General features: G+C 43.5%; 1 protein-coding gene across 1 annotated transcript; it reads left to right on the top strand.

Annotated features, from left to right (window-relative positions):
• Positions 1 to 19638: 19638 nt before the first annotated feature.
• Positions 19639 to 24603, top strand: LOC111235870 (protein phosphatase 1 regulatory subunit 29-like). The gene is made up of 6 exons (XM_022764440.1): positions 19639 to 19842; positions 20861 to 21010; positions 21531 to 22522; positions 23010 to 23646; positions 23752 to 24123; positions 24193 to 24603. Exons 1-6 carry the CDS (start codon positions 19639 to 19641, stop codon positions 24601 to 24603), a joined length of 2766 nt encoding a protein of 921 aa, XP_022620161.1.
• Positions 24604 to 24759: the final 156 nt, after the last annotated feature.

Raw genomic sequence — 24759 nt, 5'->3', positions numbered from 1 at the left:
GTGTGTGTGGGGGGGGGGGTAAAAAACAGAAGTGTCAGGGTAAGTAATCTTCAGGTCCACTTCACAGCTCCTGAGCTTCACTTGTTTGCTGTCATTTCCTTCTGTCACTCACTCCCTCCCACTCTCCATCTTTCCATGTCCCTCCACCTGCTTCTCCGTGTCCCTTTCTATTTTCCCGACAGCTGGTCATTGTTAGGCATGACACCTCTCAGGCCATATTTGTGAGCGAGGAAGGGAGAGAGGGAATTACCTATTAAACGTAAATTCTGAGAACTGGTACCTGCATTGATTTGCAAAAATCACCCTTTCTGCTTACCTTTCACATCCCTACCCACCCACCCACACACACACAGACTGGTATTGAGCCGAACATAGAAGCTGAGAGTTGATAGTTCATCTCCTCCGGTTCCCCATCAAACCACAAAGGTCTCCAGGTTATCAGTTAGTTCATAATAAGCATGTCCCCTCCTGAGATGAGCAGCAAGCAGCCCCTCCACGTTCATGACAACCTCTGTCCTCCCATGGCCCCCCTATCTGTTTCTCATCTATCTATGAGCAGCTCGTGATGTACAATTAATTAACCCTGGACAAATCCTGACTGTGGCTTCTGATCTTTTGGCCCTAAAATGAAGAACGTAATGAGAAGGAATTCTCCTTCAGTCTGGCAGCAGCTGCGTAGCTCTGTAAATGTCTCCTCTCACCCTCTCACCGGGGACAGTGGACCGATAAGCGAGCCTGGGTGTCAGTCTGTGAAAAGACAGCTCGGGTCCAGGTGTGATCCAGATGTGTTCTGTCACTGTAGCTATCAAACTACCACATTTTGGGGTTCCCAGGTGGTATACAGAGGTTTTAAAGCACTGACCTCAAGTTGCAACATCCCCAGTGTAGTGTCTGACGGAGGCATTTTGTTGCATGCTGTCCCCCTCACTCCTCTCATCTCAAGCATGTTAAGTAAGAGTTTGCTTTACAGAAAAGCCTAGAAAAAGATGTACACCTACATATGCACCGTATACGTCACAGCTGGTCCAAGCAGGGTTAAAACAACACAGGGTAAAGGAACCAAATGCAGATGCAGAGGCAAAGGTTCTGCAGTTCAGTGCTTTATTTGAAAGAGGGAGAAACAAAGGCTTACTGGATGATCAGGCTGGCAATGGTCAAAAGAACAGAGAGAATTGTCCAAAAAGGGCAAAAGCAAGAATTTAAAATCCTGAAAAAACACATGGAACCAGGGCAAGAAGCTTTAATCAAAGACAAAGACAAGGCTGTATATATTCAGGCTAATTGGCTAATGAGAAATGGGTGACACAGAAAACTGGCAGGAAAAACACAAAGGCAGGAAGTAAAAACAACAATGGACTCAAAGTACGTGATTTCAATATAAAACAGGAAATACAACAAAGTCCTGGCGGGATGTAACGACATACTGACAACTAAAACAATTACGGCGTCTTACAAACACAATCACAACAAATTATGTTGTGGGCCAATGTTGAATCACACTTAATTATCCACCAGCTGGGAACAATCAGAAAGAATGTGGCAGATGACCTTTACATGTCAGACAGATTTGGAGAATCTAGAGGTAAAATTGTTGAATTATAACTGAGAATAGGTGTAAAATAATCAATTTTGCTCTCTTTCTCACTAAGACTGTGTTAGTCATTTTGAATTCAGTTTAGTTTGCAAAGTACAGTCCTCTGTATCACTATCATTTCATGTACAATCCTCAGCTAAAAGCCATTTATCTCTTAGTGGGCGCCTCATTAAAGGACCACCAGCAGCATTAAGACAGCAGGTAAGGGCAAAAACCTTCAGCCCACCTTGACTCTTACCTCCCGGTAAAAAGCTTTGGTGTGACATCTTACTGCAATTATGCTACTGTACAGCTGTTTCTTTCCAGCAGAGCTCAACTAGTCCAGTAAGAGTAGAGGCCACTTTACTTCCTGGCACCTCTCAAAGGCTGCGGTGACATTCAGGAATGAGAAAAACAATGGTCGACAGTCCATCGTTCGACTAGAGCACACACGAAACAGTGGTGCAGACAGGGACTCGGGCAGGGTGCTGGCAGGACCTTGATGTCGGGGACGTCCTTCAGCATGTCATCACAACCAGTCTCTCACTGGCAGAGGACGGGGGTTACAGTCTCCAGGAAACCGCTGTAAAGCAGCGATTCCTCAAAGCGCCCCATGCTGGGATTGATGTCAGACTGCGTGTGTGGCCTTCAGAGTCTGCTAGGCCTCAGTAATAGACTTAAAAAATGGTACACCTCCAGTCAGGTCTGCCTCCTGTGACTGCAGGAGCAGCTGTTCATTCTTTCCCCAGATGTTCAGCTTTCCTCGAGGGGTAGCAAAGCTGTATCCAACCAGCATGGCGCACAACTGTACAGCAACATCTGGATTGCAGGCATCTGATTTAATGTCCATCCAGGACTCTTTAAGGGCTGGAGTCCTCCCTCCGCCAATTGATGAAACTCAGTTTATATGGATTCCTGTCTCGGCTTCAGTCAGCAGAAATCAGAATCTATAAAGTCTGCCTCCAAAATATGTCAAAATAGAGAAGCCATCCATTTTTAGCAGATTTGAACTGCATCCAACAAATACATACATAAATGGAATAAACTGCAGTATTCTGTAATTTCCCCCCTACCTTGCATAGCTTGATGAAGCACCCTCAAATCTCTGTTAGCAATCGGGGAACATTAGTACAGGTACAAGATCTGTTTTAGATATTATAGGGATGATTAATAAAAATAGTCATCATTAGCAGACAAAAGCATAAATGTGAAAGATGAGTTTGTATATTTCGTGAAGTTTTGGCCATGCTTTTACAAAAATACCTCCTGTCCTCGCTGTTGCAAGCACACAAACATGCGTAACCTTCGACAAAGGCTGCTCCAAACTCTGCTTTCTGGAATCAATAAGCTGAACTAAAAAGCATGTTTTCCAAATAATTAACTGAATCCGATTTTGGAACCTTTTCTCAAGAGAGGACAAGATAAAGGGAAGTCTAAGTGTGCTGTACCTCCTCACCTATACCTGCTGGTGCTTCTACCTTACCACATCCAATTTTTTGGCAGAGAATCAAGGTACCTAGGTTACTGACAGCCAGGACCTAGAGCTGCAATTTTCGTTTTGTATAAAGTTCTTTTTCTAAAAATCCTTTGTACCTGGTGAATTCCAACAACTTTGGTGTCTCTCTCTCGCCCCATCGGAGCTCAGCAGACTGGGGACTGCTGCCATACACCCTTTGCCACCCCACTAACAAGGCTTCAGCCTCCTGTTTCAGTTTGCCAAATGAGGCTTTTTCATACACACCCAGACTATCAATTAAACACTGACGGGAGAGGAAAGGCGGGGAAGAGAGTAGGAGGGAAAAGAGCACAGGGGAAGTGTACCTGCAGTGTGTACTGAGCCCTGCGAGAGAAGAGGGAGGCGAGAGAGTTGCACTTCAGTGTAAGTGTGTAACAGACAGAGAGAGAGAGCTGAGTGTATGATACATCCAGGCAGCCGTGTAGACAGGCTGAATAAGGGTTTTTAGAGATGAATGTCACATGAAGTGTACAAAGGATAAAACAGACAAGAATGCAAAGCACAGAAGCTGTTTGACAGCATGACAGCAGTTCAGCTACTGATGGTCAATTGGGAGGAGAGATGAAGGGAGAAGAAGTAAAGGGAAATCTTGATGCCAATGCAAAGAGAGTAAAGCCTTCAAGAGGAGTCACGGAAGAAAATGAAATACTCAGGAAAATAAAAGGGGGAACAGCAGAACAGAGGAGGTGTCCCGAATGTTTGGGTGGTGGATGTGAGGTAGAAAAGGTTTGCGTGGAAACTGAAAAGGGATGAAAGGAAGAAATAAGAGAAGGAGTAGACAGTCACTAGGGTGAGATGTGAGGACAGTGGGAGGAGCTAGAGGGGTGAAAAAAAGTAAGAAGCAGGAGAATTTGAGTCACCTAATTTGCGGCTGAGATGAAAAGAGTGGTTTTTTCGGATGCTTTGAGGGAATCAAAGAAAAAGAAGAGAAGAGGAGGGAAGAGTCATGAATTGTGAGACTAAGATACAGACACGGGGGTAATTATGGAAGCTGTAGAGGAATGGAGGAGAAAAAAAGCAAAAAGGAGGAGAAGTGAAGAAGTCTTCAGGCCAAGATGAGGGATGCTGTAGAGAACTAAAAAAAAAAAAAAAAGAAGAAGAAGGGAGGAGCAGTGAATCTTGAGGCCAAGATGAAGAACAGTGGGGTGTTTATGGAAAATTACAGAGGGATAAAGAAGTGAGGAACACTGAGGTGAACTAAAATGAACCAAAAACTGTAGTGCCGAGTTTAGACGACACAAAACGAACCGGGGAATAATCTGACCCCACAGATGAAAGGACTGAAAATAAGAGTGGGATGTGACAGTTAATAAGTTATATATCATATAGTGCATCATAGAGGACAACAACCAGCATTCTATCATGACATCCTGACACAAAGACCAGTGTGTGTTCTTCAGAAGAGAGAGGGTGTTGTCGCTACTCGTGTTAGCAGATGGCATTGTGAAACAGAGGAAAGGTTCGTGGAGCTATGACAACAACATCCTTCGGAGGACGTGGACGATGAAGGTGTGGTCCTTCATAGCCGCTGTAGACCACAAGGGCTGAACCGAAAATGAGACGATCTGGTTTTCACAGTTGAGCTGAAACCAAATACTTCAAAAAAGTGTAACCCTAACCTTCTCTGTTCTGTTTTTGTCTTGATATTATTTTCATTACCCCTGCACAATGAATCTTGGGATAGGCCAGGAGCCTGCAAAATGCGACAGTCTAGATGCGCCGCTGTGATGCTATCAGTCTTCAAATGCAGCCTCCAAAGCTTGTGTTTAGAGGTCCGACCCTGGGACCTTCTTCTGATGACTTCACGCAAGTCATGAAAGATGCCAAGCTTTGATTTGTCGGCTCCCCTTTGGTCAAGTCACTGCAAGAATTTATGACTATACAGTCACCTAATTTGACATAGTGACCATCTTATCAGACAAAAATATCATGTTGGCTGAACCTGTTGGGACAGAATAACTTTGGACATCTCGCTCTGCTTACATTTTATACTGTGCTGCTTAAAATTCAGTTTTTGACCTTTGGCCGAACATTTCTGTTTTTAAGTCACATGTCCAAATGACTATTGGATGAATTTACATCAAATCTGGTACAGATCTTAATTTTTCCCTTTCTAGCACCATCATCATGTCCACATTTGTCGAATACTTTGTTTTCTTAACACGTTTCTGCAAAGCTAATGACATTCCCATCAGCCTCAGCTGTACTTTATTTTCAATTCTAAGTAGTAAATGTTAGCACTCGAACGTGCAAAACTACAATGATTATCATGGGAAACCTACCTGCTGAACATCAGCATGTTAGTATTGCCATTGTACGCGTGTTGTTAGCATCCTGACGGTAGCTCAAAGCACCACCACACTCTGTGTGTGCAGACGCGTAGTCTTGTCATCAAGTAGTCTTCTTACTTTTAATGTCATCTTTAAAGTATTCAGAACTCTTCCAGTCACTAGAGGTCTCGTGTTTCACCATCTATTGACAGATTTCTGTTTGTTCATATTCATGAGTAGAGCTAACAGTAGAGTAATATAATATGGATCAAATCTACTTCATTAAAAAGTTTGACTTTATTTCCCTTACCATTCAATTTCCTGTTCTCTCTTATCTTGTGCTGCCAATCTGTTGTTTCATCACTTTCATTAGCAATGTTCAAACAAACACAGTCTGACTTTTTGCCAGCATCTTTATTGTTTTGGCTTCCACTCTCGCCTTTAAGGAAGTTTGTGTTCGCTTTAAAAGTTTCACTTTCCGAAACCCGCAGATGCTGCGCTTGTCTGTCTGTCTCTGTACCTTTCCTCTCCTGCAGTCACTTTCCAATTAAATTCACTTCAGTTCAAAGCTTCTGCACTGGCATGAAAAAAAAAAAAACTAAAAAAACCCACAGTATGCTGAAAAGGTTTGCAATCATAAAAACAGCCGAGCATGAGTGTTATGTCTCTCAGCTGCCAACAACATGCATGGCTTCCAGTCAAATGTGACCTATGTCGCATCACAGTGGGACCTTGACTTAAGCAGCAAACGGTGCTTAACTCAATTTTCTATGCAAATCACACCTCAGCACGGATGCACAATCTTTTGCGACCTTCAGGTTATGAATCTGTAAATCAAAGCTTGTCCACTGTCACATAATTAACTGAACCACCTTCTGGTTACTCTTATCCTTTCTGCACCTGTGTAGCCCAAGCTTTGCAACATTGCCTGCTTCTCTGTCCGTCTGTTTCCTGGTGGAAAACAAAGTTCATTTCTGATACATGCTAAAAGAACAAAAAAATGAAAACTTAATTTGCAAGAATTTGAAAGAGAGGGCATTAGACTGCTTTGTGATTTGACCATGAATCATTAGTGTGGTGCTGCAATGTCAAAGAACTCTCAAACCAAATTATTAATGAGTCAAGGTCTCAAGAGAACATCGAAGCAGCCAGGGCTTGGCAAGAGTGACGAGACACAGCCAACGTTATTATTCTTCTGTTAATCAGTCACATTCAGTTTTTCAGAGGGACTAAACCCAGAGACTGATCGGTGGCAATGGGTAGACAAACCGAGGAATATGTGAATCCAGTATCACGCATGTGAGGTTGAAATCTCGTGCGCTGGAGGATAAGACGATCACCAGGAGAGCGGATGTACTGTATGTGTTGAAAGCTTGGCACCAAGGAGAAAAAGATGAGCAGTGCAGACAGTAAAGTCAGCATGTGAATCAGACCAAGTTCTGAAGATGTCTTGTCTCCAGGACGTGTGTATTTGTAGGTATCACACTTTGCAACACTTTTCCACACTTTACCCAAATAAGGCTAAGCTGTAGTCTACAGTTTAACCCTAAATGTGTGAAGACTATATTGGACACTAAAGCCTTGTCATTGCCACGTGTTCTTACCTATTTAATATTATATGTTCCTTGTCCTTACCCCTACTTAACTCATCCGTGACTAGAACTGTGTTCGGGCAGTTTATTAAGTTTAAGCTTTTCTCTACATCCTCATCTATACAACCTCGGATGCAGCAGCTACAGAGGATAAAGATGGCTCCATCTAGACACTAAGAGTGAACCGCTGTCTAACAGTGTGAGGTTGTTATGATCCGAACTCTTGTGGAGTGTTATAGCATGGGCCTACAAAACACAATGATATGACCGAAGAGATTCCATCATGATGCTGTCTTATGGATGTGACCATCTGGGAGTTGGATGCACAATATGTATCAATTGAAGCAGCTCTTTGTTATACAACTGTATCCATAACAACTGGTAGTTTCAGTGGAATGAGAAACACAATAAGACATCAGCTAGTTTGTGAATCAGTGAATCACATCTGTTTCTAATATAAAAAAAAACAACCTTGTTGACTCATCCTTGTCTTTGTGAGTGGGAGAGCATTTCTCTGGGTTATGTGTTGGAAAAACACAGAATACGTCTTAAAAGCTGGAAGACCTCAAATACGCTTTTACATCTTTGTTTCTCTTTCTCACCAAACCAAAGAGAAGGACGCACAAAACAAGATTTCGAATGAGTTTTTCTTGAAGAGAAAGCATGCCACTTGAGCACGGTTCAACACTGAGTAGGAAACTAAAATGCACATTTCAAACGAGAGCTGAGAGCTGATTAGTAACTGTAAGCTAGTACACGGTAACCTTCAAGCACCTGATACACATTCGACAGCGGAGATGAACCTCGCAGGTGAACAAACACAAATGCCGTTTGATTGTTTCAGGTAGAATTTCACAAACTGTGAAAGAGACAGTCCAGCATCCAGAATTCTGTTTGTGCTGATGGGGACGGAAAATCTGATGGATAACTGCATCTTTGTTAGAAGCTGCCAATGTCCTTGATTATACTAAACACTCCTGGAAACACCAGAGCTTCTGTCTGACACTCTGTGCTGTGTCAGGCTGATTTTTTACTGCTGCTCTCTTTTTTGCTTTCACTTCTTCCTGTGAACGTTGTGTTGGGTTTCTGCTTCCACAGCTGATTTGTTTTGGTTCCTCTCTCGATCTGTCTGCTTATCTTTTGGCTCTCTTTGGCTCTGTTGTTCACACAAAGGCACAGGCATGGACACACACGACCACTGCTCTCTCACTTTGTGCCACTTCAGCTCACACACGCTGCACATTCATATGAAATCATAGGAAATATGCAAAGCATGAGTTGCATGTTTTCACAGCTCTATATCCTGTTGCTGTCTCTTTCTTCTCTATTACTCTCTATCACAGATCCATGGAAATTCGACTGAGCATTGACTCTTTTTCAGCAGAATTTCACTTTGCTTTCATTCTTACTTCAGCACATACTCAAAAGCTGCCTAGTGCTACCACATCCCTCAGCTGGCTGGCTTTGAGAACAGCTGGTGCCTTGTTGAGTGAAGGAAAGTAGTTGAGTGCACAACACCATACTGCCAAGTATTACAGGTCAGATCAGAGGTCCCTGTTGTTCTCTGTGAGTAACTCTACAAAAGCTGTGGAGAAGTGTGTGAGCCCGCTACTCAAATAATTTGAGCTGTTGATGCTCCTGAAAATCAGCACTTTTTGCTTCAGAACTCACTGATTTTGTGTATAATCTGAGTTTGAATGGTTAGGTTTTCACTCATTATCTTTAGACTGCTAAGAGTAAGGTTCGGGAAAGATTGCCTTCATGCTTAAACACTGATATTTTGCTCATGTAGTCACAATGACTTTTTTTAGATTCAAAAGCCAAAGTGAAAAGAGAAGACCTAACATGGAGGATTTACCTACATGCTTCAAAGAGGGAAAAAAACAGACTGTATATGAAGATGGACGTAGCCCCTGTGAAGTCACCCATAGGTTTCTAAAGAGCAGTCTTGAAGTTCGGCGTGAGCTGCTCCGCTGTCGTCATCTTGGCAGAGCCTGACTCTGCCCATAACTCCCTGCTAATCCAAAAATGGACAAAGAGGTGGGGCATGAAGCACCAAAGAGCTGAGACTTTGGTGAATTGCAGGCATGCGCTCACCCACCTGTCACTGAAAGCGGCCCCACCCTCAGTAAATAACTTAAATTTAAACAAGTGAGTTATATAAAAATCACCCAGTTGCCACGAAGGAGGAAATTAGCTACAGAGACCAAAACCGTTTTTTATAACAGGCCGTAAACATGTTTATTTCAGCTGTAAAGTTGGACATTTTAACATGGGAGTCTATGAGGATTGACTCGCTTCTGGAGCCAGCCCCAAGTGGCCATTCAAAGAATGCAGTTTTTGGTAAAACATGGTCAGATGAAGTTCTTTGAAAGGTCTTCTTCCTCAGTGTGTGTTGATATGAATCTTGCACCATTTCCCACAAGGTAGTCACCCTGTAGCACTGCTAACATGCATATAGCAAATGGTGCCTGATTGGTTGAATCACTTCTGTTGGGAGGCAGGTTTGAAACATGCAAGTGTGTAATGCAAATAGTAAAAACAAGAATAAATGAAACAGCCATGCCAACATCTCAGATTGACCCCAGTGCCTGTTCATGTACGTGCAGCCTGGAGAAGCATAATTCCACTTTAACAGGGGCCAGTGCAGGGGAGGCACACTCTCTCCAGCTGGCACCACTGAGTATTCTTGAGACTCCATTTTGGAGGAGCTGCCAGGAAGATGAGGCTGAATGACTTACTCCTCTATAGAGATGGCTCCAAAATTCAAGACACACAGATAAAAGCATGTAAAAATGTAAAATAGATCCCTAAAAAGATCCCCAGATCCCTAAAAAAGAGACTTTAATTTTGCAGTACATTCAAAATAAGAACTACTTAAAAAAATATGATTTAATCATATACCTAAACTTCCCCTCTCCCTCTCTTTCTCTCTCTCTGTTTTGTGAAGAATGATGTGTTTGCATTTGTCCATGCTGCACATTTAGCAGGGCAACACAAAACACCTCAGTCTTTTTAAATGCAATTACAGTGACTGATGAGTCTGAGCATGCTCCCCATCGTGTCTCTTGTCTCCCAGTATATCTGAGTCTCTTCTTCCTGTGCACCGCACTTCACGTGTGTGTGTGTGTGTGTGTAGTAGATGAAGCTTTTATATCTATCTGTGCATGTAACCTCATGATTGGATTGTATGTGCCAACATTTTCCTAATAATTTCAACCATTATCTGTAGATGGTTAAAATAACCTTGATCTGTGACAGTTTGTGGAGAACGCTCGGTTCTACAGTGTGAGCTGCTTGTGTGTTGTCAAAATAATCTTTTTGCTGACAGATGATTGTGTAGAGTTGCCAGTACTGTACTTACACAGTGTGGGAGTCAGGTGGCAACGGAGCAAACTTTGTCGACAGTCTCGAATATTTTGTCTTGTCTTTCGCCTCCGTGATGCTTCAGCTTTGTCACAGATATTTTCAAGTGTGTGTATACAGTATACCCTCAAGTTTTTATACAGTAACTTATGAACAACGTTGTTTGTAATTGCCTTACAGCACATATTGGCAAGATGAGATCATTGTTAGAGACTTGCAAAACTACTGTGTCTCAAATTGTGTACTTCCATTCTCACACTGTTTTCACATTGACAAGTACAGCAACATATACGTAAGTACCCGGTCAAAAACGGTCAAAAACTTATCACCCTCAATGGTCGCCATCTTGGCTACATTGTGGAAGGGGAGGGACCGCCAAACAAAGGGAGGCGGACGTGGACTTTGTCCTATATAACAGTGTCACACTACTTCCTACTTTGGTCCTGATGGATAAGAGTCATAATTCCTAGACTTGCTGGAACGTTTTGTCTCGTTTTTGTGGTATTACTGAAATGGCTGCGGTTGTTTGGACATGAACCACTGTTGTCAGGGTTTACATCAGGTGCCTTCATCACCCAGAACCCCCACCTTTATTCACACGTCTTGAGTTGAGCCTTTAAACTAGTTTCTGGTGTGGAGAGTCTTTTCGATACCACCGGGTATCAGTGGTATTTCCGATTTGGGTGAAATTACTCTTTTTAATTGGCAGCCAGGAAAGATAAAAGTGTCCGTTTTCAGCACATCTCAACACCAATTTCTACATACTCATAAATAAGCTTCTCTAGTGCTAGACACATGGTTCCTGAGCCAATCCAGTTGCCAGCGATGAAAAGGATTGCACTTATACTGGACTGCTCCCATGTGTGAATGTGTGCATATGCGCAGCCATTTATTGTTGACTAGCACTGATCTGAACAAAGAATCTCCAGGATTTCAGTCTGTGGGGTTTTTGCAAGAAAACGTATTTTTCTTCTCAACTTGCTTCGTTAAATAAAGGTTAACAACTGCTCTCTCCACCTCCCCTTCATCATCCTCTTCTCCTCATCTCTCATTTCCATGTAAAGGTCAACCTTGAAAAAGAGATTCAATCCCCAGTGGGGTTAACCTGTTGGAATGACTGAGAGGCGGAATTAAAAACGAAGAATTAATTAATGCCACAATCCCTCTTCTATTCCTCCTTCTTCTTGTTTTCAATCCCCTCTTCGTCTCACTCTCTCCTTCCTTGTGTGTCTCACTCACTTCCTCCTCTCGCCGCTCCCATAGAGGGCTGTTACTTGAGCGTACCTGCTGTGTAGAGCTAGAGGGGAGAGTTTCATGGGTTTTAAAAAGTAATTAAGACACAGAGGTATAGCAAACATGTATGCGCACGTGCACGAGGGCACATCGAGCACAGAAACCCACTCTAACAAAGGCAGCTGTGTTAAATGTGTACATTTTGAATTTAATATATTAACTGCCACGCAGAAGAACGTGAATAATGAAATTCTTTTCATACTTATATGCACATATTAGTACCTGTATACATATGAAGGTAGACCTCACAAGTGTGTAAGTCATATGGAAACAGTTTTCATCAGGATTATTGTTTTTAGAATGAAGGAAAAACTGTTGTTTGATTTGGTAAATTTCATTTTTCAGCATGACCACCACAAACAAACTCCATTCACCTCTATTGATCTGAGCTGGGGACAGAAATTAACGAGAGCAATATCTCAAAAATCTATGCCAGTATCAGACTTGATGATGTTTGTGTTTTATTGGACTGACTGTGCTTATATAGGACTTAGCACTTCTCATTGGCCCAAACAGACACACCTGGATTAATGGAAAAAACAAAATTCTACATCCTGATGTACATCCATCTTTTTGCCTACACAGGAGAGTGGTGTTCAATTCCCCTGTGAAACTAGCATTTACGTTGTTTCTTCTATCCATGACCATTCAACAAACTTTTAACTAAATGTTGTTATTATTGTAACCATGACAATAAAGATTGTCTAATCTTACGGAAGTACTTATTTAAACCCAAACCAATATCTTTTCCTAAACCGAAACCAGGTAGTTTTTGCGCCTAAACCTAACCAAGCCATGACTGTTTATGATTGTAACCATGGCAACAAAGATCCGGTACGCCTGCCGCCATAGGGGCGCGATTTCAGGAGACGCTCCTATGGGTGGTATCAGAGGGTTGGAGGACTGGTTGATATGGCTAGAAACCGCTGGTGATAGGTGGGAAAATATAGAACTTTGTGATTTGGGTGAAAAGACCCTTTAACTTCAAAACCTTGATCACATATTGATGCTAAAATCAAGTTGTTATCCTTAAGTAGCCCTTTAAAAAGGCATGTCTGGACTGGTCTTTGCTATTTCCAAGGTTTCCTTACAGTCCACACAAAGATAGACGTACAAGGCCAAACACGCATTGTAGAGTGGGCTCGCTCTTCCGTTTTTCATTTTTAATTGTGTGTGGTTTTAGATCCAATAAAATAATTCCAGCCACCTGCATAATATTTGGGTGGTGGCACAAATCTCACGAGTTGATATCTCAAGACCTCAGCAAATAAAACCCAAGATATTTGGAGAGGAAAATGTGTTTTTCTAATTTGGGTGAAGTGACCCTAAAGAATTTCAACACCTCGCCATTAAACCGGGTGGATGTGGCTTTATTAGACTGTGTGTGTGGGAAGGAGTACAGTCATGTTTAGAAAGGAAAAACATGTTAAACTGACTCTTGACACTGAGAAAGACTAAGAAAAGCGTTAACATTATATGCGTGGTCGTTGGAACTGAACTGAACCCACAACTTCCCTGCCTCTCTACCTAACAGCCCGCTCTGCCGTCCCATGATGCTCCTGTTTTTGAACAGCTTATATTGGCAAAATCCACCAAGTTTTCACAGAACACAGCAAGTGGCTGAAAGCACTCAGCCTTCTCTGGTTTGCTCTCCCTGCGGGAGTTTGTATAGTAGACAGCAGCAGATCTGACATACACTCTAAACAAAAGCAGAGAGAATTTGATGTACAGGAAAGAGACGCAGGATCGGTTGAGCTGAGATGGAGGAGAGAGCGAGCTCGGGAGAGAGGAAATGAAAGAAAAGCAAGAAGAATATTGATTAAAGTTGCCATTGTATCAGTTGTAAACATCATTGTATGGCTGTTTTTTAATTTTAATACGGTTTTTATTGACCACAAAGACACCAGAGTTGAAAAATTCATAACATTTCTTTTGGAGTATTTTAGAGGATCTTTCTAAATGAACCTGCTGTACATTTGCTTAACTTGTCATTAACTTCAGTGTGAAAATAAGCTTTAAAGTAGGGATGGAAAGGGAGAGGGGAACAATGCAGACCAAAGGAAATAAAGAGATGCAAGCTGGAGACTGACAGAAAGACACCAAATAAATGTAACCTTAGAGAAAAAGCTGGGGACATGGGAAGAGAGGGAATACACTGTATGCACGGGATTTGAAGAAACAGTGCAGCAGCAGCAGCTTCGTGAAAGGTTGAAAGGAATAGAGAGGGGAGAGAGGAGCGAGAAAAATGGATTTGAAGGAACAGTGCAGCAGCGGCTTTGAAGGTAAAGCAGGCGGACCGGCTGGATGGCAGGCTGGGACTCACAGATAGCACTAATAGGCATCACTCTCAGCTTCGCCTCCATGGCGCTTCCCACACTGGTACCTGGCTGGATGACTGGCTAGCCAACTGACTGACTGGCTGGCTGGCTGAGCCACTGAGATGAGCCTGCTGTCTGGCTAACTGGCTGGGTTCTTGATTGGCTGGCTGTTGGGCCTAGCAGACTGGATTGATCGACTGGCTGACAAACTCAGAAGCTGGCTGGCTGGCTGGCTGATCCACATATTGGCTTGCTGTCTGGCTAGCTGGCTGATCTTTGGTTCTGTCTATCTGACTGACTGATGACAAATTTCCTTTCCATGGTCTGTTGGATTTCTGAATCATTTGCTGACCGCTTGGCTGGTTTACTGACAAACTGTCGAAAAATCTGTTTAGTGGCATGTCACTGTGTCTGTACTGTCTGTCTGTCTGTTTGTCTGTCTGTCTGTCTGTCTGTCTGTCTGTCTGTCTGTCTGTCTGTCTGGCTGTCTTTTTTCTCAGTCAGTGGACAGGTTCCTGACCTGGTCTCCAACGGGCTCTTACTGTTGTCTTCCTTGTTATTGTCCTCTCCTCTGGTTTTGAGATAGGTTTTCAGTGAACAACTTCACTTGTGAGGACATTGGATTGACTTTTATTCTTATATCAACCATAACCACTAACTTGGTGAACCTAACCCTTCACTAACGTCGATCTTTAGGTTTGGGTTAGGTTGGGGTTAGGGTTACATCTTCATGATATTTAGAAAAAAAATGGATAACCCTTTGAGGACCAGATATTTGTCTCCAAATGGGAGTCCCCAAATTGCAACCCCTGGTCCCCCTCCCCCCTCACACTTACAGTAAACACTCATGATAATACCTTAAAGCAAATGCAAATCCCCTTTCACATTTTTTCCCCCACTAGCAGTCAGTTGAAAACACTTTTCTGTATTTTTCAGCTTTCACTTTATCTTAAAATCCCTCAGGAAACTTAACAAAGTTGTCCCAGTTTTCTTTAAGATTGTGCTGTCAATCAGGCCCACGATGGTTGTGTCATGAATGGACGGGTGGATAGAATATAAGGAGAAGATAAGAAGTTGGTTTGCTTGTCATCAGAGTACAGATGACAGTCACTCCTCTGTTCCAGGGATTTACTTCCCAATCATTTGCTAATATTTACTGTTACCTTTCACCCTTGGGCTGAAAATGGAGCATCCAATCATTTTAATGTTTAACATAAAAAAAAATTATTTGGAAGGTAATTGTGGCTCAGATTCCTCACAGTTCTTGCTTAATGGAAACTTAAGTGTTTAGTTTGAAACTTGAAGATGGCTTATATCTTGAAAGTTGCTTTGTTTTGTAGGGGACAGTCAAAAGTAGCACACACTGGAGCCAGTGTAGCTAATTAATGATGAATCAGTTAACTGTGGGATGTTATATGTGTAACTGTATACAGGGTAACATGTTTTAGCCAAGTGGCTTTAGGAATGGCAATATCAGTCTGATATTTGTGCAGTCAGTCCACCACTTTTGTCCAGACTGAAATATGTCAACAACTATTGGATGGATTGCTATGAAAGTTTGTCCAGACATCCGTGGTCCCCAGAGGATGGGACATGGTGGCTTTGGTGGCTCAGCTGTTCTCTGTGTTCTGTGCTAATTAGCAGATGGTAACTGACAACATGCTAAACTAAGATGGGCATGGTAAACATTGCACCTGCTTTGCATCAGCGTGTTAGCATTTAGTTCAGAGCACTGCTAGCATGGCTGTAGTTGTATTGTTGAAGAGCAGGCATCCTCAGGTAGTGTAATAAAAATGTAAAAGTAATAAAGGAAGCGCTGTCTTTCAGCTTGATTACAATTTATCTGAGCAGAACCTGTGTTATCAGTTCTGGCAGTCAAGGGAAATTGGAAATTTAGTCTGTACAGTTTGGAGTTTGAAGCTTTGAAAAGAGACCAAATTGAGAAGTGTTCATTGGAGTGATATTGTGAAGGAGCTGGCAAGCATCCCCCTCACTAAGGTGAAAAACAATACACATTGGCTAATACAGGAAGTTCATTTTTGTTATGTTGTGTTTTTATTTTGGGAACCCCTACTAACCAGACTCAGCAGGTGTCAATTACCTTTTCAGGCTGTACCAAGTGGGCAGGAAAGAGAGAGGGGAGTGGGTAGAGGGTTTGGCTTTTGTTGGGTATTTCTTTAGTTTATTATGTATTTTATTTCATCTGTGTTAGGCCAAAAGTCAGTGTATGTAAATATCAATATGGTTAAATTGTAAATAGGTATTCTAAATGTATGGTGGTAGTGTTTAGGGTCCCTTCACTACGTTATGTTTTGGTAGAGACTAGGGGTAGTTATGCCAGGTGGGAAAGCAGGGTAGGGTGTCAGAGAAGGGGGGTCAGGTTGAATGTCACCGTTGCTGCTGCTGCTATCCTCTGCGCCCTGCTGCACCAGCCAGACTGCTTTTGTTGTCCAGCCATTCTGCTACATATATGTAAGAGCTGTTGGACTTTTTTGTTTTGTGTAATTTGCCTATGGTCGCCAGTAAACCAAACTCAGAGCTCTGAAATCAATCCTTGTGTGACTGATTTTGTTCTCCATCACGCTTGCACCTCAATCCTGCTGGCCTTCATCCTGGTTGTAAGGGTTCACCACCATCCAAACATTACAGATGCTTTTTGCACTGATTGACTGCAACAAGGTTTTTGGTGTTACCATCAGTTGATAATATAAAGGTGAAACGTGAAAGCTTTCATTAGCCATGCAAACTGAATCACTGTAACAACTATTGATTGAAACAAGCATTTAGTCATCAAACACTGCAGATCATTATTTTCAGCATCACTCTGAAATGTGAAATCCATCTTTATCCTGTGATTTCACTTCTTTTTCTCAGGGGCCCTCAACCCCTACCGGCTTTATTTTGGGAAGTTTCCATTTGCTTCTGTGACCTGACATCATTAGTGTTGTTTGTCAGATGCAAAGCTTTAATTAAAGCGCAGCTATCAGGGACAATAATTAAACACAAGACAGTCTGGTTTCGAGAAGAAAGGGGGGGTTGGGGGGGGGCTCTACGGCTGTCTCTTCCTCTGGCTTTTTGTCAAAACAAAACCAATGGCAAGAATGCGATAAAAGCATCGAGGAGGGGATGTGATAGCACACAAAAGGTGTCAGGTTGTGTTTTGGCAATGAAGTATATTCATTTGTGTCTCTAGTTGAAAGGCAGCAGAGATAAGCAGGCTTAAAACAATTCAGGCAGAAGGAAGGAGGGGTCAGGAATGAGTGGAAAGAAGGAGAGAGACACATAAAAAGAAATAAAGATACAAAGATGGAGAGAGAGGCAGGAGACTGACCCAGATGATAGTGTGGTCAGGATCATTACACGAATATAAATAAAAAAAGTACCTCGCTGATCTTGGTTGTTGTGACTGGACTTGGCAGTAAACAAATACCTTTCAAGTGAGTCTTGACTGACTAGTCTTTCATGTTTGCCGAGCTCAGTAAAAACCATGTCAGGCTAGCAGTCATGTTGGATCAGATATGCTGTAAATATGAGTTTCCCGTCGGGGTAAAAACAGCCTTACAGTAATCACAAACACGACACAGTCATTTTTTTTCCTGCCCCCTCCCCCCCGAAATCTTCTTAAATTGCAGAAAGTGTGCCAGAGACTTTTGTCGGTACACTCCCTCAAAGCTTGTAGTGGAAACAAGGAGGTGGAGGATTGTATCGCTACGTTGTGACACTAGACTTGGAGCTGTCTTCAAAGAGTGTGAAGAGAAGGAATTCAGAGACAGGATCAAAGGAGGTGGATGATATCCGTGTCAGTGCCAGCGTGGCCGTTATGATCAATGTCCAAATCGTTGTTTGATGAAGAATTCCATTTGCCTGCCTCTTTTCATCACAGCGTGCCACGAGCTAATGCACGCATTCACACACGTGTGCAGGAGTTAAATCAGTGAAATCAGTCCGCGTCAAAAGCTGAATACATAACAAATGATTAATAAATGAGTTTCATAATTAGACAGGTGAAAACTCGAGCTCTTGTTCCACTGTGCTAAAGCTGCAAATTGCTCTTCTGTGGAACATTTTTTATTTTATTTTACACACACATGAAGATGACGACGGTGCTGTGGGTCAAAGGCAAATTGAAAGCCCGGGATGGAGGAATTGAATTTGTAATTGAATTGTCAATATCAATTTCATGGAAAAATTTGAAGAGAGGACTGAGAGCTGCTCGGGGTGTGGCATCACAGAAATGAGAAGTGACTAGAGGCCAAAAAGAGGTGCAGGGTGGGACGGAGGAGGAGATGAAGAGGAGGGGGAGGAGGAAGACAGGCTATTAGAGATGGGACAGTTTAACAGAAGCATCTAAAGTTGGCTTCCATTATTCCAGAGCAGATTGGGTTGCACCATGTCATTGCCTCATTCCTTGCAGCAGGTTATATTCTCGGCGTAGACCTGGCCTAAAAAAAAAAAGTACTGAGGGGAAATTTATTTGGAGGATACTTAAGAAGAGTCTATTACTCAGTTGTTCTTATTATCAATTCCCTGTCATTCATGTCGTGGCGAGATAACTTTTCCCTGGGAGGGAATCAAAAACTTTGGAAACAAATTAAAAGAGTCGGAGCTGTGGTGATGAGATACATAATATTTTACGCTGGATTAGAGTTTAATCCACGGTTAATCCCCTGAGAAAGGTAAATAGCTAAATGTCAGCTAGTATCCTGTTAAAACATGCAAATTACAACAGCCCTCCTCTGTTTCCCCACTTAGCCAATCTCCCCTGTTTTCACCCCTATATATCTGCAGCTATTAAATTTTTTATTGTTTCATTATGTACCTCAAAGTTGAAATAATAGAAGTTGCAGCTGCAAGCTGGCGAACCTTGTAAACAGTGACAAAAAACACCAAAGAAAAGCAAGCGTTGCTTTCATAGTCTCTGCAATTTCCATTTTTATTGGTGCATCATATGCTAATGTCGGAACAGAAGAGCTGCAATTTATTCTCATAGCAGGCCGTTATTTTCATGAACATGAATAATTACAGAACATAAAAAGCCTGGTCTCATTTGAAAAGTCAAAATATATTTCTCTGGGCTTTATTAAGACTTAATGAAATAATCATGTCAGTTAACAGATTTATTACTGTGGTGCATTACCTTGAAGGGATTGGGTAGCATGGGTATTAGATTCATATACCTTTTTTTTTTTTTTTACACAGTGCTTTTAGAATTGAGAACTAAACTCAATTAATTCAAAACCATCTGGGGATATGTGAACTGTAGTACAATTTTCTGCCACCTCTTAATCATTTTGTCATTATCACTATTAATGTTAATATTCTCCCCCCTCCCTCTCGCTCTTTCTCTCTCACTCTCTCTCTGTTATATATAGGCCTTCTGACTGAGAGGGAGTGCCTCCTCATCTGTGTTGTCAAGACGTACGGTTGTCGGAGGCCATGAGTAGCTGCTGGGGTGACAGTCTCCAAAACCCGTTGATGTGGAACACCTAAAATGGGGACAGGACTTTCTGCCATGCTGCAAGCTCAGCTCTAATCACCGTGAAGACGCCCTTCCGCTCACCTTTCTCTCTACCTACTTCGATTTGGCCTGCTTGCGCCTGACCTGCAGCCCTCTCTGATTTGAAACCGCTACTCGCCGCCTTCCTCCCTGCAACTCCTTTCTTTTCCGTCTTTTCTACTGAGGCAACCTCAAACACTCCTTATCCAAACTATGGCCAGCAGACTCCGTTTGTCCTCCCTGCCTCCCTCCCTGTGTCTGTCCCTCCTGCTTCCTGCACTGTTGCTCCTCCGCCTGCCTGGCGAGGTGAAAGGGGACTGCTGGCTGATAGAGGGGGATAAAGGCTACGTTTGGCTGGCTATCTGCAGTCAGAACCAGCCTCCATACGAGACCATCCCCCAGCACATCAACAGCACGGTCAGTATGAACCTATCTATCTGTAGGCCTTTTACACCACCGCCTCTGTAAAACCGGATGCCTCCATGCACTTTCAGCTATGATGGTGTCGGCTAAATTAATCATGACAGTGACTACTGCAAAGCTACAAGTGAATCTAATCTTCTCTCCACTCAGTGTAATGCTTGTGGTTTCTTGTGATTATATTTTGGTTGGATTGATAATGTAATTTAATAATTTTTTGATAGTAAAAATGCACATTGCATATTCTTATTCAAAAGTTACATTTATGTGTCCAATGGCGGTGGCAATACTAGTAGTAATGGCTAAATTGCTACGTGGCTGTGATGATGTTAGTGAGAAAGAAGAGACCAAAACAAACAGTCAGTTTGTGTAATTGCTGGCTACGTACCTCTTATTGGCTGACAGCCAAATGTGTGTATAAATAGAGCTGTAGCCCTTTACCACTTAAATGAGTCATTGTGACACCACTACACTCAAAGAAACATCTCACTAGAGCAAGAGCTGCAACATATTCTAAATCTAAATCCCATACATCTCCAACATGCTCAGACAACTTTAATCAGCTAATGTTTTGTGCTAATGCTAATCATTTATGTGCCGGCTCAATGTTGTCTACATTTTAAACTATTACTTCCAAGTATTTCAATTAGTGTAACCATCTGCAATTTGCAGCATAAATGATGTAAAACTGGAAAACTTTAGATAATTTATTTAAGCACCCAACGGTAATGTTAACACGCAACTGCATTCCACTCGTAGCATCAACATCTACCTCTGCTTGATATCTCAGGAGGGATGCGTAGCTGCTTGCAAGCAGGGCTGTGATTAACTATACACAAATTTTGATCAGATGTATAATTGGGGAAAGTGCTCATTAGGTAGCAAACTTGGACATGTAGAGGTGCAATATGCTCTTGGCAGCTAATTTATTTTTTGGCGAGGAGTGTCCTCCTCTATGGCTGCCAGAAGGTGCAATACATCACCTGAAAGTCATCCACTCTCTTGTCTCCCTTAGGTTCATGACCTGAGGCTGAATGAGAACAAACTGAAGGCTGTGCTCTTTATCTCCATGTATCGCTTCACAAACCTCACTGACCTCAATCTAACCAAGAATGAGATCAGCTACATCGAGGACGGGGCCTTTGCTGGACAGGCTAACCTACAGGTCTGCAAGGACACAACTCTGTTTTTATGTTTTTGTTTATCTCTTATATGAAGTTGTTGTTCCTCCATTTACATTTCCTTAGTTGTATATAAGGTAAAAGGTGAGGATTTCAACAAAAGTGTTCCCTCTACAGCCATCTTTTTAAATTGTTCTCATACGTTCATACAAATGTGTTTGAATAATTTGTGTTGTGTTTATGCTATAAATTTTAATTTTCTATTTAGTATACCTTCCTAAATGGGGGTGGTCATCCATCAACCAAAAACTCCATGCTTTTATTGCTGTCCTGCAGTAAGCGTATTGTCCCAACTCAGTGACGAGGCATTCGGTTGAGCGATGGTGGAAATATGATCACCCACTCAGTCAGTCAGTCAGTCAGTCAGTCAGTCAGGGACATTCCAGATTACAGGGCTGGCCGAACTGTTGTGGTCCAGCCAAAAACATCACTGAATCACTGACGGCCTTGTTGTATCATGTTTTATTAAAAAGTTCAAAGGGCTACTCTCTCTATCTGTCTCAGGTTCTCCAGCTGGGCTACAACAAGCTGACCAACCTGACTGAGGGCATGTTAAGAGGCCTGGGTCGAATGCAGTGCCTCTTCTTGCAACACAATCTCATTGAGGTCATTGCCACCAACGCCTTCTGGGAGTGCCCCAGCCTCAGCAGCCTGGACTTATCTTCCAATAAATTGGCACGTCTCGACCCGTCTACCTTCACGGTCCTCAACAGGCTGATGGTATGTGAACTAGCAGGAAATCCGTTCCACTGTGGCTGTGAACTCTACAGCTTTCTCTCCTGGCTGGAAGCATTTAACAATGTCACCCACACCTATGACCGCCTCCAGTGCGAAACCCCTGCGGAAATGAACGGTTATCCACTCCTGAGCCCGCTGCCCGGACACGGACGAAATGCCCTCTACAAACTTGTATCCAAGTGTCACGAAGGTGCGATAGGGATGACCTCCCAGATACCAGATCAAGATCAAGGCTCAGGGATGGGTTTTGACAACCCAGACCAAGGTCTTTACCACCAGCCAACCATATCGTCCACTGCTGACCCCACCTATAACCATCAGATTTCTATGAAGCTTCAAACTGTCTCCCTCTACACCGCTTCGCTAATGGTGCAAATCCCACGACCATACAGTAAGATGTACATACTTTCCCAGTACAATCTCACTTTTGTTGCAGACATTATGCCCCTGAAAAACAAGAAGGAGATCATCCCTTTGGACAAGCTGAAACCACACACCAACTACACCTTTTGTGTGGCATCTATGAGCAAATCTCAACGCTACAACCACACCTGTCTGTCCTTTACCACACGAGCCATGGGGCCAGAGGACCAGCGAACGAATCAATCCACAACTACCCACTACATCATGACTATCCTGGGATGTCTGTTTGGCATGGTCATTGTGCTTGGATTCGTCTATTACTGTCTCAGACGGCGACGTATCCAGGAGGAGAAGGAGAAAGCTATAAGCGTGAAGAAAACTATTTTGGAGATGAGGTACTAGACAAGTTTTTTAAGTTAGGTTATAGTTTAGTTTGCTAATAAAAGTCTTAAGGACCACATTCCAAACCTTATTCATGGCAATGAATTATTGAATAGCCATTACCTAGATACTGACTACAGCTGTTGTAGCCACAACAGAAATGACAACCATTATGTGTGTCCCTTGGGTGTAATTGAATTCTTTGAAATAATTCGTGCTATGGTTTGGCTTCACTGCTTTGATTTGCTTTGAATTCTGGAAAAGCCTCAGTTTTACTTACTACAAACAACAGAATAATTTTTCCCACCATACCCTTTATTGAGGTTTTGCACGATTATATTTTTCAGAATTTCTTTGAGCTTTAATTAAAACAGCAAGGATTCCGTCATACCACAGCATCACTGAGAGGACATATTAAATCTAATTAACTTTGATGTCCACAATATGACAACAGATAATAAAATGAAATGCTTATTCTAAAGTAAATGTGTCATTCCCCAGGTATGGCCCAGAGGCAGCTGCGGCAGTGACCAATGACCCAGGTGCCATGCAGCGTCTCCAGGAGCAGGCACACCACCCGCACCATCATTCAGGAGGGTCAGGAGGCAAGCTGCCCCAGTCTGCCTCATCTAGCACAGGCATGCTCCACGGCTCAGCCAACACCAGTTCTTCCCGTCTCTCCACCTTGCCGCAGGTAGAAAAAATGGCCACTGCCTTCTCTGAGGCAATGGGCAGCAAGGGCAACTATATGGATGTGAGGACGGCGGGAGTGACAGGGGAAGGCAGGGAGGGAGGGGTGGCAGCTGGAGGAGTAGGCGTAGGAGGGGAAGTAGTTGTGGATATGCGAGGTGGGGCTGAGAATGGGACGGAGGCTGGGGAGGATTCGGATGACGATGGCCGTGGCTCAGCATCAGAGATCTCCACCATCGCCAAGGAGGTGGACAAGGTGAACCAGATCATCAACAACTGCATTGATGCCCTGAAGCTGGATGCCTCTGCTAATGTTGTGACCACAGCTGACAATGCCAACTCTGTGTCCTCCTCCCAGCCTCCAGCTTGCATCACGTCCCTTCCCCGCAACCTCCTGCCCCTCTCTCCAGGCCACCCCGGAGATCAGATCATGGCCTCCTCTCCAAAGGTGCATCCAAAGTCTCACCCCCAGCCTCACCCTCAGCCTCATCCTCAGCCTCATCCTCAGCCACATCCTCAACAACATCCTCAGCCACATCCTCAGTTGCATCAGCCGCCTCATCCACCCTCTATGGCCCCAGTGCCCCTGGTCATGCCCCTGTCTGAGCGGCCGGGTATCAGCGGTGGGGGGTTCCTCTCCCCTCCTTACCGTGACCCACCCCCAGCCAATGCAGTGCGGCCCCTTCAGAGGCAGTTGAGCGCTGACACTGCTGTGGTGAAGAACCGTTGTGGGGCCCCTCCTGTGGGATCTGTCAAGAGCACCAGGCTGTTCAGTGTGGATATCCCTGAGCAGCGTAGTGATCCTCCCAAGTACCCAACAGAAAAGAGCAGCCCTGTGGGTTGTGCTGGAGGGGGTGGAAGTGGAGGAGGTGGTGGAATAGGGGGCTGCAATGGGAATGGAATGGGAAACATAAATGGTGGCGGGGTGAGCTTGAATGGGAGTGGGATGGGATGTAATAATGGGAGTGGAGGTGGGGTGGTTGGTCCTGGACAGCAACAGCACCACTTGGAGGTTCAGCCAGACTACCATAGCTCTGAGCACCGCCACTCCTTTCCTGCACTCTACTATGAGGGCGGCAACGAATCCCCCTCACCAGCCCAAAAGGCCTCATTCCTCAAGCCACTGGGGCGCACTAAGAGGGATGCCACAGCCGCCTACTCCCAGCTCTCACCTTCTCGTCACCACAACTACAACTCTGGCTACTCCTCCAGTCCAGAGTATTCATCTGAGAGCACACTGCGGATCTGGGAGCGATTCCGGCCTTACAAGAAAAGCCCCAGAGAGGAAGCATCCTATATAGCGGCAGGACATGCCCTGCGTAAGAAGGTGCAGTTTGCCAAGGACGAGGACCTTCACGACATTTTGGACTACTGGAAGGGAGTTTCTGCCCAGCAGAAGCTGTGAGATGAAGAAGCAAAGTCAGATTCCATAAGGGAGATTGTAAAGTTGGATGCCAACAGCAGACTAACGAAGGGAATAGATGTTAATGTAGCAAGAGGATGACATGTCCGATGACATGGATCACATGGATCTGCAGGATCCAGAGTTAAAGAGGTTTTC

Source organism: Seriola dumerili, unplaced genomic scaffold (genome assembly GCF_002260705.1).
Source record: "Seriola dumerili isolate Sdu_G_001 unplaced genomic scaffold, Sdu_1.0 BDQW01000538.1, whole genome shotgun sequence".
In the NCBI taxonomy this organism is placed as follows: Eukaryota; Metazoa; Chordata; class Actinopteri; order Carangiformes; family Carangidae; genus Seriola; species Seriola dumerili.
The sequence above is the reverse complement of the archived record's forward strand: the minus strand, read 5'-3'. Positions and strand labels throughout refer to the sequence as shown.